Source organism: Brachyhypopomus gauderio, chromosome 1 (genome assembly GCF_052324685.1).
Source record: "Brachyhypopomus gauderio isolate BG-103 chromosome 1, BGAUD_0.2, whole genome shotgun sequence".
NCBI classification, from domain to species: Eukaryota; Metazoa; Chordata; class Actinopteri; order Gymnotiformes; family Hypopomidae; genus Brachyhypopomus; species Brachyhypopomus gauderio.
The window spans coordinates 20,408,299-20,430,819 of record NC_135211.1 but is presented as its reverse complement, the minus strand read 5'-3'; the positions used below and the strand labels follow the sequence as shown (position 1 = coordinate 20,430,819).

The 22,521-nt window shown below is 43.0% G+C and overlaps 3 protein-coding genes across 6 annotated transcripts; 2 read left to right on the top strand and 1 right to left on the bottom strand.

Moving 5' to 3' along the window:
- Nucleotides 1-19: 19 nt before the first annotated feature.
- Nucleotides 20-5,167, top strand: dram2b (DNA-damage regulated autophagy modulator 2b). 3 transcript variants are annotated; one of them, XM_077001119.1, is made up of 10 exons: nucleotides 57-123; nucleotides 341-359; nucleotides 766-817; nucleotides 1,078-1,228; nucleotides 1,372-1,439; nucleotides 1,728-1,870; nucleotides 2,082-2,259; nucleotides 3,855-3,937; nucleotides 4,123-4,215; nucleotides 4,305-5,167. In XM_077001119.1, the coding sequence occupies exons 4-10, from the start codon at nucleotides 1,098-1,100 to the stop codon at nucleotides 4,413-4,415; spliced, it is 807 nt and encodes a 268-aa protein (XP_076857234.1). In that variant the 5' UTR covers nucleotides 57-123; nucleotides 341-359; nucleotides 766-817; nucleotides 1,078-1,097; the 3' UTR covers nucleotides 4,416-5,167. The 3 variants fall into 3 exon arrangements, with proteins under 3 accessions (XP_076857233.1, XP_076857235.1, XP_076857234.1); XM_077001118.1 differs by lacking the exon at nucleotides 341-359 and having other exon boundaries at nucleotides 20-123; XM_077001120.1 differs by lacking the exon at nucleotides 341-359 and having other exon boundaries at nucleotides 28-123; nucleotides 1,081-1,228.
- Nucleotides 5,168-6,165: 998 nt separating this feature from the next.
- dennd2db (DENN/MADD domain containing 2Db) lies at nucleotides 6,166-19,591 on the bottom strand. 2 transcript variants are annotated; one of them, XM_077001111.1, is made up of 13 exons: nucleotides 19,470-19,591; nucleotides 16,672-16,839; nucleotides 15,100-15,192; nucleotides 13,764-14,049; nucleotides 12,875-12,944; nucleotides 12,497-12,574; nucleotides 10,650-10,790; nucleotides 8,423-8,571; nucleotides 7,827-7,998; nucleotides 7,640-7,690; nucleotides 7,403-7,484; nucleotides 6,874-7,113; nucleotides 6,166-6,613 (listed from the first exon to the last, which is right to left on the bottom strand). In XM_077001111.1, the coding sequence occupies exons 3-13, from the start codon at nucleotides 15,185-15,187 to the stop codon at nucleotides 6,525-6,527; spliced, it is 1,446 nt and encodes a 481-aa protein (XP_076857226.1). In that variant the 5' UTR covers nucleotides 15,188-15,192; nucleotides 16,672-16,839; nucleotides 19,470-19,591; the 3' UTR covers nucleotides 6,166-6,524. The 2 variants fall into 2 exon arrangements, with proteins under 2 accessions (XP_076857226.1, XP_076857225.1); XM_077001110.1 differs by lacking the exon at nucleotides 19,470-19,591 and having other exon boundaries at nucleotides 16,672-17,188.
- Nucleotides 19,592-19,714: 123 nt separating this feature from the next.
- LOC143511431 (transmembrane protein 263) lies at nucleotides 19,715-22,224 on the top strand. The gene is made up of 3 exons (XM_077001122.1): nucleotides 19,715-19,855; nucleotides 20,659-20,734; nucleotides 21,303-22,224. The coding sequence occupies exons 1-3, from the start codon at nucleotides 19,847-19,849 to the stop codon at nucleotides 21,596-21,598; spliced, it is 381 nt and encodes a 126-aa protein (XP_076857237.1). The 5' UTR covers nucleotides 19,715-19,846; the 3' UTR covers nucleotides 21,599-22,224.
- The last annotated feature ends 297 nt before the right edge of the window (nucleotides 22,225-22,521 follow it).

Here is a 22,521-nt window from a genome sequence, read left to right as displayed (position 1 = left end):
GCTTCATCCGGGTCACTGCGGAGAGAACCAAAACAGGAAGTGAATTGAATTCAAAGCAGCGTAGCTAAGAAACCGCGGAGGATGCCGAGAAGGACACGGACCGCATCATGAGGTGACTAGAAGGTAAAGCTAAACTAAACATTCTTATTAGCGTATTCAGTTAACTGTTACTATAAATTACTCCCGCGATCTAGTCGTGAAGATAAAAACATTTTGTTGTAGGATCGAAACTTTTTGTTTTTTAACTATTACGTTGTCGGGCTAATTAACTAGGTAACTAAACTAGGTCAGGTTTTCCAGATTTGATGTTATTTCCTCCTTCTTCTGTTTCCACCAAAAGCAACAAATCAAAGTCAAAGGTAAGATTAGCTACCAAAACAAAGAATAAAATGGATATTTATATAGAGTGTTTTAGTTTAATACTGTCACGTGTTGATGGGGATGTTGTTGTGAAGAAGCGCCATCTCCTGCAGTCACTCAGTGTGCTGCCTGTCATGAGTGTCCTGCAGCACCTACATGCTCTGCAGGACTGAAACTTGTTTTCCAGATATGTTGGTAGTTAGGTTGCTCGTTTGCTAGTTAGCTGTTTATACTTTTTAAAGGTCGAAAATGTATCAGTCGAAACTAATGGTAAAGTATTGCCATTAATTTAAGATTCGCGAAGGCCTAAGAGGAAGTGAGAATGTGGCGCTGAAAGATGTATAGCTATAGTTTTCTACCGCTTTCTCTTACAAAAAGGAACCGGGTTGTTTTCTCATCCTCCAGGTCGCAAAAGGAAAGCGCGGAGTATACTGCCCGACCTGGACTTCATCTTAAGGTAATCTCATAACCCGAAATGAGTGGAGGTGTCAATTCCAGGTTCAGAAAGTGAAAGTCTTCACCAGGATTTTGCTCAGGCTTCCTGGATTGTGTTGATTCCACTAATTTTACCTGGATTGCACTAATTAGAAAATCTAGCAAGCTTGAGCAAAATCCTGGTGAGGACTTTCACTTTCTGAACCTGGAATTGACACCTCTGGTTCAAATGTCAGTGCGCAGCTGATTATTAGATGTTGTCCTGTTTGCCCCTCCATGCAGTAGCAAGCCTACTGTCAGAGATGTGGTGGTTCCAGGAGGGCCTGTGTGTCCTGCCAGTGGCACTGGTGGTGTGGACCGCCGCCACCTTCATCTTTGCCTACATCACAGCTGTTGTTCTCCAGCATGTGGACCCGTTTGTCCCTTACATCAGGTGAGGGAGGGGGAGTGGACGTGTGGACATGTCCTGTGATGGAATTTACATGTCTGTGCACTGTGGTTTTGCTTTGGTCAGTGATGGGGCAATGGTGTAGGAGTGTGTCAAACTATCCCGACAGAGCTGTGTTCATGTTGCAGTGACACAGGAGCGTTGCCCCCGGAGAGATGTGTGTTTGGGATCATGCTGAACATTTCTGCCTTCCTTGGTATGGTGCAAAAGCTTCTGACATTATGTTTCTCACAAAACCTTAATTTCAACCAGTCAAGATAGATCTCTGTTTATCAATGCCTAATTCAACCTGTTCAAATCCATCAGTGTTGCTTGACACTAAGTGACATTACCAATACTGCAGGCTGTGATTCATTTAGCCATGTGCACCCTTTTAAATCCTGTTAAAGTGTGGAGTCCAGCTATGCTGAGAATTGTGTGTTTTCCCATCTGTGTGCATGCTTGTATGTGCACACATCCACTTTATGTGTGTGTGTTTCTGCAGGCATTGCCACCATGTATGTGCGCTATAAGCAGGTGCAGGCCCTCACTGATCAGGCAGAGAAACGCCTCCTGCAGTTGAACTTTGTTGGCCTTGTGCTCGGCAGCACCAGCTCCTTCGGCATGTGTGTGGTGGCAAACTTCCAGGTACAGCAGTGTTTTCAAGTCTTTTTTTTAGTATAGGGAATGTCCCACTGTATCCCTCACACGGCATGGCCAACCAATTAATTCTAACTGCATTCTGTGTACCAGTGATTTTCATTTCACTGCAAGCTGTTTTTGAAACCAGTGTAACCAGTGCACTTTGAAGCCATGGGTTTGACCCCTTTGCTGTTGCCTCTTTCCTGTGGTGGTACAGAAAACCACGTTGTTCTCCATGCACCTGGTGGGGGCGGTGCTGACGTTCGGCGTGGGGGCGCTGTATATCCTGACACAGACGCTGCTGTCCTGGTGGATGCAGCCGCACGTGCACAGCAGACGGCTGTTCGTTGTGCGTCTGGCTCTCTGCGTCTGGACCTTCGGCAGCATCATCAGCAGTATCCAAACCCTCTTCTGACTCAACAGGGGGGCAGTCATGGTCCGGTGGTAGGGAACTGGTCTTGTGACCGGAGGGTCGTGGGTTCGATTTCCAGACCTGAGGCCATGACTGAGGTGCCCTTGAGCAAGGCACCGAACCCCAACTGCTCCCCGGGCGCCGGGCTAGGGCTGCCCACCGCTCTGGGCACGTGTGATACACAGCCCCCTAGTAATCACGTGTGTGTGTGTGTGTGTGTTCTCACTGCACAGATGGGTAAATGCGGGGTACAAATTTCTATTGCAGTGAAAAATCGCAATTGACAAATATGGCAAACATTTCTTTCACATTTCCAGTACAGTACTTGGGATACTAATGATAGCAATACAGCCAGGGAGATCTCAGTGGGGGCAATAAATGAACGGACTTCTCAGGGGCCCTGGGGCTGAGGCTGGGGGGGGGCCTCAGGGGCCCTGGGGCTGAGGCTGGGGGGGGCCTCAGGGGGCCTGGACTGAGGCTGGGGGGGGGAGCCTCAGGGGGCCTGGGGCTGAGGCTGGGGGGGGCCTCAGGGGCCCTGGGGCTGAGGCTGGGGGGGGCCTTAGGGGGCCTGGACTGAAATGTTTCCTTTAGTGTTCAATTAGTGTGATGGGTAGAAGACTATAGACCAAAGACTTCTGCATGTTTAAAATATATCAGAGGCTGTTGCTACTTCTCCTTTCTCCTCCCTTGTTGGTGTAGACATGGTTGGTGTAGTGTAACCACGGTGACTGCTGCTGTTGGAAGAGCGGCAGACAGTGCTTTCACACACACGAAACCAAGTCAGGGAGGCAAAAAAGAAACACACATGAAATGAAAAGATACACCAAATCCACTGTCTCATAAAAGTTAAATTCAGTGTGGAGGACGGTGTATTTCCAGTTCAGCCAGCCCACACTGGTATCTAAACAAATGTACAGACAGACTGCCTGTGTTTGAAACGAATCCCTCTATATTAATTAAGGTTCTGTGTTTACAGATGTATTTTTTAAAAGCAGCTGTCTGTCTTTGAGATGCTGGAGTTTGGGGTGATAGAAGGCAAACCAGGGAATGTTTTCATAATAAGAGTATGAAATAGTCACACAAATTCAGTATTTTTATGTAAAAATAACAAAATTGGAATAAAATTGAATTAAGTGATTTACTGAGTCTAACAAATGTACTGGAGAACCAAGGCTTATGTGTTCCTGCCAGTAACATATTGATCAAGTTAGCACTGCTCAGCTGTCTTGTATTTGGGTGTATGAGGATAAGTCTGTTTTTGGAGTTGATGTAATTGTTTTTGAAGAGGGGGAAGGAAGGGCACAGAGACTGCATTAGTACAGGATACATTCATGAAACACACCTGATTGCACTAATCCACTGGGATCATAAAGGGGGGGGGTGGTTTACCATGACCAGCCAACCCTAGTTCATAAAAAAAGAGAGAGGCATGTGACTGTCAGCTGGTTACCAGGGTTTCAAAAAGGAGCCCTCTGAACAGATAAAAGTTGTCTGAAAAGTGAGTTTAATGCTTGTGTCTGAAGGCAGGAGAGGGCATGTACACTGGGATAAACTATATTTTCCTTGACTGTTTCTCAGTGTTCATATCATCTGTGATCATGTACAGCAGTCTGCCAGGAGTGGAAGTGTCCAAAAAACTCCACTGGACCCCAGGAGAAACTGTGAGGCTTGCATGCATGTATGAGTGTGATTAAAGGACTGTGATCCTGTATAATCGAGACACGCACACGTGTGTGTGTGTGCATGCATGTGGCTGATGAGCTTGAATGAGATGTTGACTGTGTGGATTTATAGTGAGGGTGTGTCACAGAAAGGAGAGGAAAGTGACAGTGTGGCTTCCCTGCAGGGTTACACAGCTCACATGGTGAGCACTGCCTCTGAGTGGTGTCTGGCCTTTTCCTTCATCAGCTTTTTCCTCACCTACATCCGAGACTTCAAAGTAAGATCATTAATCTCATATTACACACACATGCAGATATGTGTATAGGAAATGCTTCTGTAATCACTCCTATATCTTTCTGTGTTCAGAAAATTCACCTGAGGGCAGAGGCGGACCTTCAGTGCAGACATCTCCACGATGCCTACAGCTCACCACAGAATCCTGGGGAAACCTCTCCACTACTTGCTGGATCCATCTAAGCACACAGATACTGTATCGGAAGGTCCCATCCAAACACACAGGTGCACAGCCAATTAAATGAGATACACACACTCAAGAATTTAATGGCTCCAACAGGTTGATATCTTTTAAGATAAAAGAAAATATTTTAAGCAAAAGTCAAGACTGTACAGTAGGAGACACTAAGGTCGTTCCTGTTCCAGTATAAAACGGACCATCCTATCCTCTGTAGTCCAGTCTCCCACCAGTCCTGAACCAGCTGACCGAGGCCATTGAAGGTCTGCTGCCCTTGAGCTGGGCAGCTAAGTGAGTCTGACAAGTCCCTACTATCAGTATAGCAAACAGACGTATAGAACTGAAATCCTGATCCTACCAAACACTCCCATTTGTCCTCGTGTCTTTGATGAGAAGAAAAGGCTCTGAAAACTTGCTTGGTTGAGATAGTTTAATCACACACTAATTACAGTATACTGTTGTGTAGACTGCTGAACACATCCTTAAAGATGTACAACAGAATTCACTGTACATACAACACATACTGTATGTAGTGAACTTAATGCATAGTTATGAAAATGCTTCCCTGAGGCACACTGACCCCCCAAAGGTACTTTAGAAGCTTTTGTGGAATCAGAAGGTTTCTAAGGGCCAGGCCCAAAATTTAATATATTTTAGAATATTAGAATTGATTATATGCAAAGCTTTGTAAAAAAAAAAACCAGGCTCTAATCAACTAATTCCAAAATATAAAATAAATGAATTTTTATTGTGTTTTCCACTATTATGTAAACAGCTTTCTCACATTATGTATTCAGTGTATTTTTACATCATTCTAATTTGTACAGAAGTACAAATGTACAGAGTTGTGAGATTTCATGGTGTACTGAACCTTTATAATTATCACTATGAACTGAATCGGTTGTAATTGCTTATGAATTGAAACGTTTTAATTGACATTATGTAGTCAATTACATCTTGACTCTGTGTGTGTGTGTGATGTGGAGTGGGATGCTTGATTTAAGATTATGGTTTTATTCTGTATTTTCAATGTTGGAAAATGGCTTATCTAAAATTGTTACTGTAGCCAAGTTAATGGTTGCCAGTTAGCATCATTATCCCAAAAGGGCTTAATGCTAATTGATTAGCCTAGTTTATTATGAGTCACTTACAAGTCACTTCAACTCTTCTCAGGACAGCTGGCAGCACACAGAGGCATTAAAGTCTACTTGTATGGATGCAAGTTGCAGCTCTGGGGTTGTCATCATCTTTATAGTGTGTGAACTCTGTTGGCTGGCTACTTAGTTATACATACTACTAATAGTTGTGTTTGTATTCTACAAATTACTAAAATTACAATTAAACAAATTTGAGATTGAAATAGAGAAGCAAACACCGCTGTTCTCTAAATCAGCGGTCACCAACCACGAGTCATTTGGAGTGATTTTGAAAAATATAAAAAATTTGGGACCGGCTCATTTCAGAGAAACAAGCTCAGGGCTCCCACTAATTCAACACAAGGGTGAGTTTTATTTTTATGCAGTTTAGATTTGTCTTTATGCCAGTCATATGATTTTATTTTGTTGTATTTACCTCCCACACAAGGTCAGTCCATAAAAATATTGTCTAATGTAACCGATCCATGGCACAAAAAAGGTTGCTCTAAATATTTAACAATGTTTAATGATGCTGCTGGTTATGAGGAAATCCACCTTCATTTATATGTCCAGGAGTTCCCTTTCTCTCGAACATGAGCCACTAACCAGACACTCGGGGTTATCATCTTATCTTATTTTATTCTTATTAAGAGAATTAAAGTGCAATTTCAGTCAGCTGTGCAACATCAAAACAGCCCTTACACGAACACTGATGTATACCTTTAAAATTTGTAACCATATTCTAACCCCAGCATATGATTTTTTTTTTCTTTAGTTCATGACGTACATCATAACATTTACAAATGTAATGACAGACGTAAAAAGTAAATGCTTCTTTGTTTAAATAGCAAAGACTGCTTTACAAGTAAACACACAGTGCCCAGACAGGACAGACAGAGAGAGATAAAGAGCACTGGATAAACACTTAAAAAATGCTCTGGATCATCAAATAAAAGACGCACGTGCTTGTTGTGGTGGTCACACCACGACTCCCTTTATCCAGCCACTCGTGGATTTATCTTTTTTCCTCTTCTCCCGATGTTCTGCAATCTTCTTGTGAAAGAACCCTGAATCAAAAACAACAACTCAGTCTTCCCACATCTGTCCAGTCCACATACGTACTCTGTTCCAGCACCCAACACACCCAATCAAGGTATCTTCAGCCCTTGATTACCTAGTTCAGACGCATGTACAAAGCTGAAACACAGTAGCTGACTAGCCTGGTGTCCCAAAGGACTGGGTAGTACTGCTGCCGGGGGCAGCGTCTCTTTTAGACTGTTCCACCCACTACATGTTTGTTTAATTGTACCACTACATCGCTACCTACCTTCATGGTTAGCCTGCTTCTCCTCTTCCTGAATGAACAGATCAAACATCTGCGTCTGAACGAACTGTTTGACAAAGTTTCGGCCTTTGGACTCCACGGCTTTCAGGAAGCTCTTCTTCTGGAACGTTCCTGTCATCTTGCCCCCACTAGGCCTTCTAATATGATTGGCAAAATGGCCCACTGTCTTCACAAAAAAAGTGAGGAAGGCTTCAGAGACCACCCTGTTGAGCTCCTCTGTGGCTGTGGGAGGAGGGGACACACACTTGGGCGTTAGTGAGTAGCATGGGGCGGCCACGCCCCACACTGTACTACATACAGGCCTTGTTCCTCTGAGGTCATGAACTCTGAAATAAGCTTGGAATAACTCAGGCAAGTGTAAACGTTGAATAACACACAAAGATTAATAGAAAATAAACACATTGATGGATTGTAAACTGTGAGTCAGCCATGTTCAAGAACCAACTACAGGCAGACAGGAAGAGTATTTGTCTGTTGAGCTTTGCTCCGCCCCCTACAGGCCCAGACTCACTGCTGTTGGGTTTGCGCTTGCACAGCTCCCGCAGTAGCTCCCCCTGCAGGTCGGCTGGGATTAACACGTCCTCGTCGCCAATCTACAGCAGGACAACAACGTTAACATGACTACACCTGATCCCATGAAGGAGGGGAGGTGGAGAGCAGGCATAACCACATATGAGCAGGAAGTGTGTGAGTGACAGAATGCCAGGAAGTGTGCACAATGTCAAGTATGTGTGACAACGCCAATCACCCTGCTGACGAACTTCTGTTCTGTTCGTCCTGAGAGATCAACAATCAGCAGCTGAGGAACCAGAAAAGGGAAAAAGTGTGTAAGTATGTGTGTGTGTGTGTGTGTGTGTGTGTGTATGCGTGTCCCTCTAATCTGTAAAATCTCACACACCATTTCCTAGCATGTGGTTTGCTGCAGGTGCACTCACATCGCTGTGGTCGCTGATCAGGTGGAGCAGGCTGCTCTGGACACCCAGCAGGTAGGGCGTGGGTGCCAGGTAGACGTCCAGGAGCACACGGGGCACGATGGAGATGAAGGTGTGCTGCCACTCGAAGGGGAAGAGCAGAGCAGCGACGGAGTGCAGCACCTGCGACAGAGTGCTACACAAACACACACACACATTGTAACATTAACGGGCTATTTGCAGTTGCTGACCGGTTCTCATGACCAGTTCCTCCGTTTCCTTATCCAGACTACTTTTGCATTTCCACATCCCTAACCACTTTGTGAAGGGCTTGATTAGCTCATACAGCACAAAGAACACATACAAATAATGGACAGTGCCGAGTAGAGAGAGCTAACAGGACAGCAGCTGTGTTCTCGACCTGTCACAGTTCTGATCTGTGAGGAGACTCAATTCTGTGAAAACATGAAGCAGTGCTGCACAACAGAATGCCGAAGAAGTCATTCCAAACATTTCCTCTGATCTCATAAGTGGCGCCTGAAAGATGTTGATAGATCAGATTTCTGATCTAGCTGGTATGCTAGGCATCTCCCATCGAGATCTGGCTGGCGTGCAGTCACCTTAACTCCTCAGCGATGAAGAGGACTCGTCTTTCCAGCACAGTAGCAGCAAACACCTGCAGGATCTCCTCCTCCGTCAGGCAGTGGAACAGCGGGTGGAAGTCCACATGTTCCAGCCAAGAGTCCGTCGGTCTCGTGAGGCTGATTATCTACAACACACACACACACACACACACACACACACGACTCAGTCAATGACTAAGATGCTAACAATCTGGGACTTTTTAATAGTGCAACACACAAGACCCGTTCATAATCATACATAAACAGTATATAGTGTAATACACAATACAGTTCTGCCATAAAACAGCATATATAGCAACAGTCAGACTGGCTATTACTGGCCATTTACATTCCTCATCATATTTATAGATGATATTAATTATTCCCTAATTAACCAGTACATTTACTAAAAGAAACTTTTAAAAACACTATTTGGCAAACTGACTTTCAGCTTTTAAAATATGGTGCATAGAACTACTTAAGTGTACATATTTAATTTTTTTCAAATCCTGCAGGGTGTGGTCCTCAGTGTCGCCAGAACTGGGCCCTTTTAAAACAAAGACAGATCCCAGGTCAGAGACAGACGGACATGGGTGGGCCCCAGGACGGATGGACAGACTGACAGACACTGCTTGTATGTTACCCTCATGTTCTGTTTGCGGTCTCTCCGACCATAGAAGCTTGAAACTTTTCATGATTTCCTAATTATATGAAGACTGCAGATAAAAAAAAATTGCTAATAGTTTTCTAAATGCCCCCTGGAGACATTTATATACAACTTCTGTTTGGGGTCTCAGAAACCAGAGCGTGATTAGACAATACATTCTTGGTGCCATTATTTAGTTTCTGCCTGGTCCTGAGTGTCAAGCTCTCTCTCTTACACACACACACACCACACTCACACCATCAAGGTGTTAACAATGTAACTTCACAAGTGATGCAAACCAAGATTTACATAAAGATTTACATATAGATATTTACATACATGTCCACATAAGTCTCCTGCAACTGCATCTGAGAATGTGTAGGAGATGTTCCCGTCACCCCACAGCAACAATACATTCACTTAATCAAAACATAATTTTGGAAGCATCATTCCTAACCTGTAAATGTGTTCTAATGAAAAATATAAGTAATTGGTTGTTAGATATAATATTAGATATACCCATTTGCGGTAATAATGCAAGTGGAAAATGGTAATTTACATATTTTTAACACCTTCCTGAATTTGAAAGACCAGTTTGGAACAGGACACACACATTTTCAGTGCACTAGACTGAAACACCTTTGGTATAAATTGATAATATTTTTAAGAAAAGTGATTAAATGTAAACTCGATATAAGTGTTTTATCCACACAAAACTGAAGTGTCCGAGATCCCAAACAACAAGGCACACTCAAGGATAGTCAAGACACAGATCTTTTACCACGTACATGTTCAGAGACCACAGACGTGCTACAGAACATGAGACACACAAGTGAGAATGTTCAGTTTTATAATATATATGACATTATTTAGAGACGTTGGGAGCGTGGCCAGAGGGAGACGTAGGGAGCGTGGCCAGAGGGAGACGTAGGGAGCGTGGCCAGAGGGAGACGTTGGCAGCGTGGCCAGAGGGAGACGCTGGCAGCGTGGCCAGAGGGAGACGCTGGCAGCGTGGCCAGAGGGAGACGCTGGCAGCGTGGCCAGAGGGAGACGCTGGCAGCGTGGCCAGAGGGAGACGCTGGCAGCGTGGCCAGAGGGAGACGCTGGCAGCGTGGCCAGAGGGAGACGCTGCCCTGTCATGCTCTTGAACCTTCTTTGCACTCTCAAAATGTGACAGATTATATAATTCTCCAGATTATCAGTTACCACAGTCTTACAAACAGTTAAAACTAGGATATGAAGCAAGAAAAGTGTTGTTGGGCAGGAAGGAAGCCCAGTTGTGCAGTGCTGGTCAGTCAGTGTGATTCTGCTGAACTGACACATGCCTGTGCACAACTACAGCCCAGGATGAGCATCATGTGCAGTGCTGGTGAATGTGGGCACCACTACTGAAGTCTTAAAATTACCATTAGTGCATGTCACCATTAAGGTACATGCTCAAACATTCCTGGTCTGTGGCCCAGAAAGGCCAAACAGCTTCAAACGTCCATACACAGCCCTCTGTCTCCATACAGTATTCACAGATAAAGGACTAAAACACACGTGCGTGTGTGTGTGTGTGTGTGTGTGTGTGTGTACCTCCGTTCCAGACTCTGGAATGAAGCTCTTGATTTTGACTGTGTTTCCTGGAGCAGGGAAGGGGGCCTCCCTCAGGCTCTGCATGAAGGGGTAGATCATCGCCTTGGAGATCTGCCCACGCTTCTCCACCTCATCAAAGATCTAAAACCAAACAAATTAAATGCTCAAATACCTCACACAGCCAAATGAAACAAACACTCAAATAGCTTTAATTTCTTTAGCACTCCTACCCAATATTCACTCCAAAATGAACACAGGTTATAATTCTTTGAAGGGAAAAAATACACAAAATTACATTCTGCAGCTATCTGAATTCAGCATTCATGGTGCTTTATATATATAATTAATCATAAATAAAACAAATACACCCAGACACAATGAAACACTACACACAGCAGATCAAGTCACTGTTTACATGATGGCAATGGGAGTGTGTTGTCTGGGTATGCACAAGCGCGTGTGCACACGTGTGACATTATACAACGAGGTGAAACTGAACGAAGGAAAGAGATACAGGGTTACTCAATGGGAAAACCCACAACGAAACAATGTCAAGAAAAATACTGAATGTCCATCTTGGCAAGATGTGAGATGAGTGATCTCAAGCTCTTCTTGTGTAATCATCAAAAAAAACATTAAAGGAATAGGTCTCATCACTTCTGGTCATTATCTCAGAATGGCCAGCATTTCTGTTTCAGTTAATATCCTGCTGCAGTAATTACATGAAAAAAAATTCAGTAGTTTAATATCAACCATTTTTGTTTTTTTGTATACAGTATTGAGTACCCCAGGGGTTCTCAACTGGTCTCAGCCCGGGACCCACATTTTCTCATTGTCATTAAGTCGCGACCCAGTTTTATACAGTACAAATATTATAACAAATTAAAAGGGTAACAATTGGTGATTACCATGGTATCAAGATTGGTTCATGCTGGGCTACAGACAAAAAAAATTACTCAAGGAGCCAGTAGGTCCTAAAATGACCCAGAGCACTGTGTACTCTGTTTTTCTACAACAATTTCAATAGTATTTAAATGATTTTTCATAAGATAAAAAACAAGTTGTATACATATTAAGTGCACATTTTGTAAAATATTTCAATAGCTTTTAAAATGTCCATCATAAGAGCATAAAACAAGTTATAGTACATTAAGTGCATCCTAATCAGCAACCTTGTTTTGTGGACTTATGATGAACCATTTAAAAGCTAATAAAATATGACAAAAACTGACCACAACAAACTGGTGCAAGGTATAAATGAATACCCATCTTTTAGTTGTAGTTTGTTATTTAGGATGCACTTAATGTAATACAAATTCTTTGGTGGTCTTAGATGGACCGTTTAAAAACTACTGAAATATTATTGCTGAACGTAAAATGGACACAAATTAAGTGTTAAATCGCGATCTGTCGATCGCCGGTGGATGGCGCCAGAGCGAACTAGTACCTCATTGAATCATATATGTGGATCAGAGGTAAATAAACTGAAATTTTTTTTCGGCGTGAGATATCGGAAGTGTGGCGTGAGAGCGTGTGAAAACGGTCAAATGCGTGTGACTCACGCTCAATGCGTGAGAGTTGGCAACCCTGAGACTATAAACAATTTTTTTTACAAGCTGTCCGCGCGACCCACCCAAAACGTGTCCGCGACCCAAAACGTGTCCGCGACCCACCAGTTGAGAATCACTGGAGTACCCAATACATCTTTAACAATTTATTAAATGTCATCTCCACATGATGCTATAAAGTGATCGTCCCCCGATTTGATTTGGTCCAGTATGTCCCATGCTAAATATGTTTAGATAGCCCTGGTGTGGTGTAATTGGGCTCCTCCTCCTTTGCGTTACCTTGGAGAAGAGGCCAAAGCAGGCCACCCTACTGATGATGCAGTAGGCCTCCGGGGGGCGTGCTCCCTTCCCATGGGGCTGCCACACAACGCAAAACTGTCACCAACACTGTTCAAACACTCACAGCAACACAACATACTGCAAAACCTGATAGAGCTTTCAGATACAGCTTCCAATACAGCAAAATTCAAACACTACTCTCTGACAATTCAATACAAACACTAACAGAGCAATCAGGACAAAACCACTCAGCCCTGTCACAGTGCAATAGACAACACACTGCTAATGCTTTCAAGTACATTAATTAAAGATTCAAATAAAATTCAAAATGCTAAATGAGACAAAGTGCAGTTGTTGAAACGTGAGCTTGTTCATTACCAGCAAACGTCTGCAGTAGCCATTCCTTCTGGTGCCGTCAATCTCCGTCAAAACGAACGAAAATGTTTCACTGCAGAAGACAAAGACCATATCAGCCCGGGGTGTGTGAGTGTAAGAGTGAGAGGGTGAGACAGTGAGAGGGTCAAAGAGTGAGAGCGTGAAAGAGTGGGAGGGGTGAGAGTGGGAGGGTACAGGAAGGAGGTGTGGCCTGCTGCTCCTAAACTAGGGGCCCCAGTCCCTCAGGGTCCACCCAGCGCACCAGTGAAACGTTTCCTTTGGTTCCCACAGCAGACGTTTGGAGTGTCATGTGTGGGTTTATCTTTTCACAAACAACCAACAGAACTCCTTGACACAGTTTCAGGTACAGTGTTTGCTGAGGAAACAGAAAGCATGAAGACTGTAAATATGGAGCAGCATGACTGGATCTTTCTTGGAGGATTACAGCCTCACTATGGCCCTGCACACATTAGATTCAGCTGTTGAAGGATCGCTAGCTGATTTGCTGAATAAGGAAACCCTTAATGCGTGCAGCTATGTTGCATGCCTGCTTACAGTGACAAAGCAGAACTTATAAAACCTGCCGACAGACTGTGCTTACAAACTGAGAGACCGAAAGTGCCACCATCAGTAATAGCACAATAGCTGCAGTGTCTGTGCAGAGCAGGAATTCACACAGCTGAACACCATCACTCCAAGGTGAAGACCTGGAGCTGTTCACTGACAGGCGGAGACACTCACACTTGCCTGGACACAAATATTTACCATGTCCTGTGAGTGTATACATGTACATGCTTGAGTGAGAGAACGATAAACTTGTGAGGTGTGTGTGTGTGTGTGTGTGAGAGAGAGAGAGAGGAGAGAGAGAGAAGTACTGAGAAGTACTGATCACCTGTGATACTCTGTAAGAGGAACCCAGCTGACCCCTTCTGGAAAACAGAAGAGTGTGATGGCTTTGAGACATTTTTCCTCTTCCTCTTTCTGTGTTCTGCTCACGGCTTTGGGAAACTGGTAGATGATGTGGGGCTCATAGCCTTCCCCTTCTGTCTTCTTCCTCAGACTCACCACCACCAGGTACTCAAAGAAGAAATGCATTCCACCCTGGTGAGGCCTCTCCTGGGCCGCAGGCGATGCAGATGCACTGACCAGCAGGGGCGCCGCTGCTTTTCTCTCCGTCTCTAAACCACGAAATAACCAATAATCAAGCAGCAAATACTGAACATCCAGTAACCATCAATATTTCACCGTCGATAACTCAACAGCCATTAAACAATCCCCTATAACTAAAGAAGAACTGATCACATTTCTTGCAGTACAGGTAGAGAAGGTGGCGACGGTCACACAAAGCCTTCTTTAACCCTGTCCCAATACAGAAACACACACACACACACACACACACGGGCAGAGATTACAGCAGGAAGTGCGACAACTGCCGTAGTACCTCCAGTCTGTGTGTGTGTGTGTGAGAGTGTGTGTGAGAGAGAGAGAGAGAGAGAGAGAGAGAGAGAGATGAGCATTTAAGGTTATTTATGTGATGCCCTTTGTGTGTGTGTGTGTGAGATGAAACCAGATGACAAAAACAGAGACTGCTCAGTCTCTTCAAGACAGCTTCCTCAGGTTGGTATCTTTGAGTATGTACAACATACACTGTGCAAACATACAGACTCAGAAACAGATCAGTCACAGCAGAGCAGATTTGTCACCACCACCAAACGAAAGCCATTCCTCTCAAATGAGGAGACAGCAGCATTAGAGGTCAAAGGTTACAGATCATCCTGCTGTGCACATGCTAGCCACTACAGCGTATGCAATTGCCAACCATTAGGTCAAAGGTCAATTCAACATGGACGATCTGCAAACAGCTTCATTTAATCCCCATACTCTAAACAGTGAAACGAGTAATCTTTACATGCAACGTGCAAACTCTAAATATTGATTTGCTTCAAATTTTTATGTAAACATTATCTATAGGTAGATGAAACTGCTGGATTCTAAACCCCAACCATCTGAATGCATGTGTGTGTATGCATGCACGAACACCACTGTGTGCAGGGGCGCAGATGGAAATTCTGATGTGAGGGGGATCAAGCTGTACAATATATAAATAATAATATAAATCTGGAGGGGACATGTCCCCCCCCCCCCCCGGTCCCCAGTGCCATCTGCGCCCCTGACTGTGTGAATGAGTATACTCATGGTACCCCTGTTTGAGTGCGTGTGTTACTCACTATTCTTGTGGAGTTTATCCTGTAGGGAGGACAACACAGAGCTGAGCTTCTTCATTGGACCATGGTCTAGATCACCCTCAGTAGTCATGACAACTAGACAAAGAGAATGAAAAGAAGGTGAAACAAAACAAAGAATATGGGAAAGAGAAACAGAGAACAAGGAGAGGAGAGGGGGACGAGGGAGAGAGAGGAGGGGATGAGGGAGAGAGAGGAGATCTTTTTAGATAAGCCCTTTATTTGAATTTCACCTTAACCATTCGCCCTTTACAGTAATTTGACTCGACTGTTCCTGGGAAATTACCCTCACTCCTTCATTTCCTATGATGGGATGTTTTGTAGTGTTTTCAAGAAGGATAAAGAAATGTGCTTATCATGTTGATCATTGTAACAGAAGAAAATGAAAGGACACTGGGGTTTTTTTATTTTTATTTGTCCAGTCATTCCTGTTCTCCATCAGGAACAGGGTCACCCCCTTAATCAAGCATCAGGAACAACACAATGATGATGGATAAAGTGGAAATCCTGAAAGTGTGTGTGTGTGTGTGTGTGTGTGTGTGTGTGTGTGTGTGTGTGTGTGTGTGTGTGCTGGAATTTCCCATCATCTCACAACACACTGCAGAAGCTCGACTGCTTTAGCCAACACAGACTTCCACTGTGTGAGTGGAACAGAGTGTGATGGAGTTAGCATGTGTGTATCAGCAGAGTGTCTGTGTTCCTGTACAGAAGGGAACATCTGTATGCATGTATGAGCAGCTTGTGTAAAGGCCTGTCAGGCGTGCGAGCTGCACAGAGCCACAGATCCTGCACTGAAATGCTGTCCCTCCCTGACCCACAAGCAGCAGGTGAGATGGGCCTGAACAAGCTCACATCACTGTGCAACGACCATGTCACGAGCCCATATGGAACATAAAGACAGAGAGTTTAACAGCCTGCTCTACCAGACTAGCTCTGCTTTCACTTTGTAATCTAAACGTTTGACTATAGATAAAAAAAAAAGTTCTGTTTCGTTTTATAAAATAAAGTATTTCATGATGGTCACTCTATTGCCCTGGCTTTTACATTAGACTATATTACTTGGATATAAAACGCTGTAAGGCTTGTGTTTGTGGGTTTTTTTAATCACCTTTAAGCTCTTAAGTATTCCTGTACTTTTTGCTGTTCATTCCTCATAAGGCCCTATATGGCGAACTCTGTTTAGATGAAAGAGATCAAGATTATGATGAATGATTCAGATTCTCATTTCAGATTCAACCTCGTTAGAGACCAAGATACGGACATTCGTGGAATGCCGTTTCTATTATTAGTCTAAACTAGTTAAACGTGCGACGTTTCTAAATAGTTCTATTAATCTTTGGTACTCAAATACAAGGGAGGCAGAACCGATTACTAGACATGTCACAATGTCACCATTTCACCTCAGTGGATATTAACGACAAAGTAATGAGCCACAAATCCTACACTCTGTAAACTCATTCCTACTTTTGAAAAACTTCTGGAAAAAATCCTTTTAAGATTTGTTTGTTTCTTTTACCGTTTTGTGTTAGAGAGTTCGGGAATTTTGGGTTTACTTACCGTTTGAAGAGTTCTTCGTAATGTCACAGAACCCTAACTCCAGACACGTCAGTGTCCGACTCCGTCCCTCAGCCCGGTTCACAGCACACACGGTCCGGTGGAGCGGCGGAACGACACCGTGATGCTCGTGATGAACGTAGCGACGGAGCCCGCCAGGACACGCCGGTACTGTTTTAAAACACAGTGGGCGTTACCCATGTACCACAGTACCACGGAAAGGTCCTGAGTTTGAACGCGTTTTTAAGGTAGTAAAACAGAAGCAATGTTTACAGACGTGGAATTAATCGCCTGGTTAAATTATTAACACCCTATCAATGTTTACAATTTCCCGCGTCTTTACAAAAACGTAAAAGGTAAACACGTGTGGATGCGTATGCCATGAAATTTGTCCCTCAGATTTACACCATCGCTTAACAGGAGCTTCCGATAGAGAAAACTGAAGGGTATTAACGAAGTCACAAATACTCTGAATGTGGTTAAAGTTTGTGGCAAATTTTGCAACCGGATGTGTACAACAGCCTACAAAATAACGATGGACAAAATCACGTGAAGCTTTTGGGATTTCTCCCTGATTGTGTCAGCTGAGTGAACTCAGCGCGCGCGTGGCGAGATGCAGCCCAACTCTGCAGTAATACCCTGCTCCCGGTGCCCGGTCATTATAGCGCCATCATGATTAAAACCATGAACCATAGTATTTAGTTTTACTCTGCAGATTAGTGATTTCCATCTGTGTTGACTGCAATATATGATCTTTGTCTCAATTTTATTTGATAAAGGCCCAATCGAGAAGGGTATACACATTCATTGTGTATTTACTTTGTTCCTTTATGTACGTTATAGCCAAGTTTAAAATAAATAAATAAAGAGAACGCGAGTATGGTTGCGCCCTCTGCTGGTGGTTTTCTTTTACACTGATTGAAAGTGTTCTGGCTCCTTTGCAAAATATGAACACGATATACACTCGTGTAAAAACTAAAAGGCGAGGATTTCTCTTACCAAAACAAAATGATAGGCGATTTAGGAATCTGTCTTCATTAGCCTCTTAATTTGTTCAATCTATTGAGCATATAATTTAATATCTTACTATTGGAAACTCGCAGTTACCAGTGCCCTGATGAGTTGTCAACTTTGTGTAGAGCAGGCAGTTTGTTTGGTCTTCTGCAAGCACAGGCCTGAGCAAACACCACCGCAAACACCACAGCAGACGCGTTTTCTTTTCGCTTAGTAATTTCGTACGAATTGCAGCGGAATCAGACGTGTTGTAAGAAATCCGGAAAAACCTTTTTGTATTATCTCGAAAACGTATCACTCATTTTCTCGGTATCTCAATATATAAGTTGTTGTCTCAAAGTTAGGGTTATCCACACTGTATCGAATATATGTATATCCATTGGATAAAGCCCAGTTGATCAAGTCTGTCATTGTTGGCATTTCAAAGCGTAGGTCTTTCATGTTCCACCAATTCCTGGCAATAATTTATTTTATTTATAATTAAGTAGTTTTTCCTGCTACCGTTTGATATCTTCAGACAAAATAAACTCATGATCATGAGAAAAGCACCTTTATTGTCAAAAGAACACAAGAACAATATTGAGATGACAGTACCATGTGCTCTTGAATGATATTGGCTCTGTGTTTTTCTTTTTTGGTACATTAATTTGCAAATAGATGCTCCTCCAGTGGAATTAGTGATGTAACCTATGGTAACGGGTTCTTATGCAATGCTTTGGTAACGGTTGCATCACAAAGCTCAACAGCTGATATAGCCTATCACACTGTTACCATAGAAATATATCACCCGGTTACCACAGAAATATGTAATGTTCAAACACAATTTTTGATACGACGAGTTTAAACTATTTCTTTACTTTCAGTGATACCCCACTGCAGGGCCGGTGTTCTGCCCCACTGGGTCTGGTAGCTCGCCTCTCACCGGAGCACTAAGCAAAGCGTCCGACCAGAAAAGCTCAGACTGCATATATTAAACACACGTAGGCCTATATTAAACAACACCTGAGACAACTCAGACAGCATATATAAATGAACAGCTCAGATAGTGTATGTTAAACAACAGCTCAGAGTGTTATTTCATAGTGCTAACCCACTGGCTTAGGAGAAAATCTTATTGACCCATTAATTAAGGGAAATAAGTGGTAAGCAACGCCACCTTATGGCTAATAAGGGATACTGCAGATATAGTCTTTCAAAGTTTACTGTTACATTTTAACAGTAAACTTTGGGTCTGAATGTAAGACAAGAAAGAAAATGTATCTGCAAGTCCAGTCAGTCCATAAATAAACAAATCTGATGTAAGTAAACACATCCTATATAAATCTGAATTCTTTTACTTAGAAAGTTTCCCCAAGTATTTGTAATACTTGGCCTTGTCTGGCCGTCGTTTCTATTGCAATGTTAGCCAATTTTAGCCAAAACAGCATTTGAAACTTCGTCATCATTCGTTTAGTCGTCCTGCGCTTCCTGCCCTCATCTCCCGTGGGGTTGTTCTTATTGCCCCATGACCAGTAGCTCTGCTGTTTGTTCATGCAAGCTTTTTATGCATCATATTGCAATATAGGTTTTTAGTTGATACTTAAATACCGGCACTAACTTACATACCATTTTTTTTTCAATTATTTCTCAGTCGGTGTAACTAATTGGAATCCTAATAACGTTTTCCATTTTAGACAAATAGAAATGTCGTTAGTTAGAAGACAAGCGCCTTCCTTTATATTTAACTTTATAGGTGCTGTTATCACTAGACGGTCAGAGAGAAACATGTCTACCACGCTGTCTGGTACCTTTGACTTTTGTGTGCGCTGTACAGTCAGTCCTTCAGTTTAAGCTGTAGATAGAAGAAAACAGAGCGCTTCACAAATGACGCAAGATCCGGGTAGGCGCACACAGCGCAGCGGCAGTAGCGCCACGTCGGCAGAGAGAACCCCATCGAAAAAGGGGGAAAAAGTTTAGGGACCTGAACAGTACGTGTTTTTCACATTTAGATTACCTACGGACATTTCACATAAGATAAATAGCAGACCTGTGGCCTGATGCCAAACTGATATTGTGAAGTTTCTCGGAGGTGCAGCGCACCAAATTTGTCCCAGGTGCGCTTATTCAGGAGTAAATAACGTAAAAACGAGCGGATCGCTTTGCTGCCGAGAAGTTGCCAGAAACAATGGTTAAGGTAAGTATGGTTACACATGCTGGTTCATTTTCTCAGTTCTATTTTTGCTTATCTGACTCGAGAGGGAAGTTAGATTGTATTTAGAGAACCTATACTATTCCTTTAAATAGTAAATTTTAGTTTTACCAAAAACGATGTACTCGTTGTGATTATGCTGAAATTGTTGCCTTTTCTATATTACAGTGGCTAATTTACATTTGGATGTTATCGTGAACAGCATTTATATAAGAAATTATTCTTAAATTGTAACTGTTTGCGTTTAAACTCTTTAATATTACATAATTGGTGCTTGGTTTGGTTACGTGGAGGACATGCAATTTGTTTGTCAGCTAACTTGCAAAGTTAGTAAATTTTAGTTTTACCAAAAACGATGTACTCGTTGTGATTATGCTAAAATTGTTGCCTTTTCTATATTACAGTGGCTAATTTACATTTGGATGTTATCGTGAACAGCATTTATATAAGAAATTATTCTTAAATTGTAACTGTTTGCGTTTAAACTCTTTAATATTACATCATTGGTGCTTGGTTTGGTTACGTGGAGGATATGCAATTTGTTTGTCAGATAACTTGCAACCATGTTATTTTTTGTCGCGCCCTCAATTTCTGGTGGGGTGTATTTTTTGGCCTCACAAACAAGCTTTTCAACAATTGAATTTTTCGGAACGTCAATTAAATTTCCGCATGTGGGGTTCTCGGGTTTGACTGAAACAGTGTAACAGTTTATCTCTTTAAATGTGAAACGTGTCAAGTCTTCCGTCTAAACACGCGCACTGCACTAATCGGACCGTATCCCCCTGTAGAACGTCTGCGAGATGCGGCACGGCGGCACAGCTCAGGAGCACGAGACCGTTCAAGCCGGAGTGGAGCCCCCCGCAGGTAAACCGCACGCGCAGGTCGCGACCCCACCACGTGTGAATATAAATAACCCGTTTGCACAAAGGCGCCCAACACACTTGAGATATAGAGCACTCTGTCTGGCGGCTATTTCAGCACCATGGGACCGGCGCGTCACCGCTCATTGGTGCGGGTGCGTGCGTTGGGAGTTGGTTTGTTTTTTACTTTCCCGGGTGCAGGTGCTATATGATGCAATACATATTTTTTATCTCACTATATTCTATAGAGCTTGTACACAAAACCAGCACGTTTAAGCAGAAGTTTTATCATTTTGAAGCCCCATTGTAAGTGCTCCCACCCAGAGTTGATTGGTGCCCACTTGTAAAAACGTATGAACTGTTGTGAAATGACTGTCTGCTTGTACAAAATGTGAAGTAGCTGCTCTATCAGGTCAACCCTAAAAATAAAAACGTAGCAAACATGCTGCTAATTGGGGTTGTCCTTGGGGAACTGATGTCATCATTCAAGCCTGGTTAAAGACCCCACCATGCATATGCTGCTGTTTGGGCTGTGAGGGGCTTGGGGCTGAAGCTCTGTGTCTGTGTTCCAGATGAGGGGAAGGAGGGTGCGGAGCCTTCCGCCTCTGCACCCGGTGTTCTATGGCGAGTGACCGGAGGCATCTTCAACGCCACCAAGGGTGTTGTTGGTGCAACAGTTGGGGGAGTGACCTGGCTAGGCGGGAAAAGCCTGGAGATCACCAAATCAGCTGTTAGCTCTGTCCCGTCTGTAGGCGTTGGCCTGGTCAAAGGCGGAGTCTCTGCTGTGGCCGGGGGTGTGTCCACAGTTGGAGCAACAGTAGCTAGCAAAGTTCCATTCACAGGGAAGAGGAAGGACAAAGCAGAGTGAAGAAGAGGATGATTATGATGGACAAGGGGAGTGCACCTCTGAGCCCTAACACTAGAGTTCTGTTCCTTGTTTCTGTGCAGCATACTTCTTTTTTTTTCTTCTTCTTCTTCTGTGTTTCTTTCCTAAATGCTGGTTGTATTTGTTTGAAAATGTTTGCTTTTGGGGTTTGATGGTTCAGGGCATCCTCACCCCGGTCAGGTGGCTCTGATAAGTGCCATTCAGCAAAGACACCTGCAGTCTCTCATATATTTGTAAATCGGCCTTTGCAAATATAAGGACTCTGAAGGTTTGTAGCGAAACTGGGACACATTTCAGAAGAACATTTTACTAATGTCAACACAGAGGGTGTGAGTTTCTGCTGTTGTTGGGCTGCATTCAGTGATGTTTTAATCATGCCTCCAGATCTCTGTTTGTAAACAAGAAAACATATTTATTTCTAAAGTTGCCCATTTCTTCAGTCTATCAGAGGAGGTCTGTGCCTTTTTGTATGTGAACGTTTTATATGTAATTTTTGCATTGAAATGCAAGTACCAGGTCTGCTATGTTTTATCTGCAAATGTGTGCTGTCCCTTCTTTAAATAAAATAAAGCCATATATCTTTATAATAAACATTCTTGCTAGAGACATATATTTCTCACATACATTAATAAAATATTATCCCTAATCTCTAAAAATTTTTAAAATACAGTACACTAAATTCAAAAAGGCTTTACTAGGTTCAGATGTGTATCTTTCAGGCTATACTTAAGCCAGTACCCATGAAAGCATCAATGAGCTTGGCTGTTCCCACAGGCACTGAGGAATGTTAATGCCTGGATGTTAAAGTTAAAACTCAGAGAGACCAGCAAGTTCTTTTGTCTTGCTTTTATTTTCTGGTACGATGCATCACAGCTGTAATTCTTCTGTTTTGAATGCTGCACTGA

What these genes read in the sequence shown, in the direction of transcription:
- dennd2db (XM_077001111.1), bottom strand. Translation starts at nt 15,187, where the DNA reads ATGACTACTGAGGGTGATCTAGACCATGGTCCAATGAAGAAGCTCAGC. An exon ending in TTCATCGCTGAGGAGTTAAG is followed by an intron (nt 7,999 to 8,422) that starts GTGACTGCACGC and finishes GTGTTTGTGTAG; the next exon opens with CACTCTGTCGCAGGTGCTGC. An exon ending in AACAGAAGTTCGTCAGCAGG is followed by an intron (nt 7,485 to 7,639) that starts GTGATTGGCGTT and finishes GTCCTGCTGTAG; the next exon opens with ATTGGCGACGAGGACGTGTT.
- LOC143511431 (XM_077001122.1), top strand. An exon ending in CGGAGTGGAGCCCCCCGCAG is followed by an intron (nt 20,735 to 21,302) that starts GTAAACCGCACG and finishes TCTGTGTTCCAG; the next exon opens with ATGAGGGGAAGGAGGGTGCG.
- dram2b (XM_077001118.1), top strand. Translation starts at nt 1,098, where the DNA reads ATGTGGTGGTTCCAGGAGGGCCTGTGTGTCCTGCCAGTGGCACTGGTG. An exon ending in CCGTTTGTCCCTTACATCAG is followed by an intron (nt 1,229 to 1,371) that starts GTGAGGGAGGGG and finishes TTCATGTTGCAG; the next exon opens with TGACACAGGAGCGTTGCCCC. An exon ending in GAACATTTCTGCCTTCCTTG is followed by an intron (nt 1,440 to 1,727) that starts GTATGGTGCAAA and finishes GTGTTTCTGCAG; the next exon opens with GCATTGCCACCATGTATGTG.